Source organism: Bactrocera tryoni, unplaced genomic scaffold, assembly GCF_016617805.1.
Source record: "Bactrocera tryoni isolate S06 unplaced genomic scaffold, CSIRO_BtryS06_freeze2 ctg7180000344905_QRY, whole genome shotgun sequence".
Lineage (NCBI taxonomy): Eukaryota > Metazoa > Arthropoda > Insecta > Diptera > Tephritidae > Bactrocera > Bactrocera tryoni.
The window spans coordinates 8728-11152 of NW_024395754.1; the positions used below are offsets into that span (position 1 = coordinate 8728).

Sequence of the window (2425 nt, forward strand, 5' to 3'; positions counted from 1 at the left end):
TATTCAAGTTAATTAACCTTCTTCATCTTACAGAAGTTGGCATAAAACCAAAGCGACAGTGCATTTGGAAAAATTCCACAATTTTAGAATAGGTATAAGGCCGATTTTCTTGCATATCTACATTTAGAAATACATATGAAGTTGCTTCAAATCATTAACTTCATATATTTAAGTTAATTAACCCTCTCCAACTTACTCAAGTTGACATAATGCCATAACGGCAGTGCATTTTGAAAAAATTTCATAATTTTACATTTAAGTATAAAACCGATTTTCTTGCATGTGCACATTTAGAAATACATATCAAGTTGCTTCAAATTATTAACTTCATATATTAAAGTTAATTAACCCTCTCCATCTTAATCAAGTTGGCATTAAGCCATATAGGCAGTGCATTTGGAAAAAATTCCATAATTTTACATTTAGGCATAAAACCGATTTTCTTGCATATCCACATTTAGAAATACATATGAAGTTGCTGCAAATAATTAACTTCATATATTAAAGTTAATTAACCCTCTTCATCTTACTCAAGTTGACATAAAGCCATAACGGCAGTGCATTTGGAAAAAGTCGACAATTTCACATTTAGGTATAAAACCGAATTTCTTGCATATGCACATTTAAAAATCCACATCGAATCGCTTCAAAATATTAGCTTAACATATTAGAGTTAATTAACCTTCTTCATCTTACTAAGGTTGAAATAAAGCCAAAACGGCAGTGTATATACACATTTAGAAATCCACACCGAAATGTTTTAAATCAATAGCTTCTCATACTAAAGTTAATTAACCCTCATCATCTTACTCAAATTGACATAATGCTATAACGGCAGTGCATTTGGAAAAAATCCATAATTTTACATTTAGGTATAAAACCGATTTTCTTGCATGTACACATTTAGAAATCCATATCAATTTGCTTCAAATTATTAGCTTCATTTACGTCCAAACCAAAACCATTGCAATTTTATTATATTCGTTTTTATTAATGTAAACATAATAACCATTGTAAACAAGTTCAGTAGTTAAAATTAACGAAAAAAGTTGAAGAGTTAACTTTTGAGGGTGTACTTTATTTAGTACAGCGGGCACTTATGAGTGATAATTCTTAAAACAATCTTTGTCAATGCATAACGATTTTTGGCATCTAGTACATTGCCATTTTATAAGCTGATGACACAAAACACACCTTAACTGCTTGGGTAGCTTGCCAGTGTTATGTCCATTATTCCCGTTCGGACCTGGTACAATGGAACCGGATGGACGGGTTTTGGTGTTTTCGCGACACTTCAGGTAGCTTCGAGCAATATGTTTGCTAAAATCTAATTGGTCAAACTTATTTGTGCCCACTAAAGCATGTAGACGCCATGCGTTAGATATGCTCATATCAATCATGTATGTGAAGATAACCCACCACCATTTTTTACCACGAATACCAACGCGGTATAATGAGATGGAACCGTCCATTTCATCAACACCACCCATGCCCTTATTATAGTTTTGAAATAAGTGTGGTATATTCACATCCATTTTCTGCTTATTCTGCGAACACCAGCGTTTTACCTTACCCATAGGTTCAATTTTATCAAAATTGGTTCCTGTTGTGCACACACCATTATCTTTCCACCTTACCACCATTAGTTCATTATTGGTATCGAACCTGTAGGCATATGCACCTCTATTTGACTTTCTTAAGTCTTTCACCGAACGTAAATAACAACTTTTAGTTCTATTTTCACGCATTGTTCCAGTTGCTTTGTACCCAGTTTGTTTTAATTCTTGCAGTAAATCACAATTTGTAAAAAAATTGTCGAAATAAATTGTATGTTCCTCAGGTTAAGCAGCCATTTTCAACAACAGTGATTTGACAACTCTATGCCCAAGAGGTTCTTTTGAGCTCACAAGGGGTTTTCCGCAATATACATCAAAGGCATAACAATAACAATGAATCAACATATCACACATGGGCCTGATTTTGAACATTTTATCATTGGAAATAGATGCAAGGCTATTATCAACTAAGTACAAGTTCCTCTTGATATCCAGAAACCGTTTTCGTGACATAAAATTGGATACAACAGGAACTCCAAGATCTTCATCATAACTCCAATATTGGCGGTCACGTGGTAGTTTATGATATCCAGATAGTATAAGGATCCCTAAGAAACTGCGTAGGTCATCATCGTCTAATTCAAAGTCATGCCTATTATTTTGGCCAGCATACAAAACCGTATTATGCTTGATCATGTGCAATACCTCTTCATCAAACATTTTTTAAAAAATCTCCACCGGTGAGAGGTTTCTTAGCTGTTCAATAACGCAGTCTTTTCTTGATGAGCATTCATTGTTGGCCAACCGAAAAGGGTAAGATGGTGGGCATTTTTTCCACTTCGGCTGTGAGGTACATTGATTATAACGCC

At 34.2% G+C, this 2425-nt stretch overlaps 1 protein-coding gene across 1 annotated transcript; it reads right to left on the minus strand.

Annotated features, from left to right (window-relative positions):
* Window positions 1-1194: 1194 nt before the first annotated feature.
* LOC120779397 (piggyBac transposable element-derived protein 2-like) lies at window positions 1195-1748 on the minus strand (the record flags this gene model as incomplete). Its single annotated transcript, XM_040111595.1, has 1 exon — window positions 1195-1748. A coding segment is annotated over exon 1 (554 nt), but the record flags the coding sequence as incomplete, so codon positions are not given.
* Between the last annotated feature and the right edge of the window lie 677 nt (window positions 1749-2425).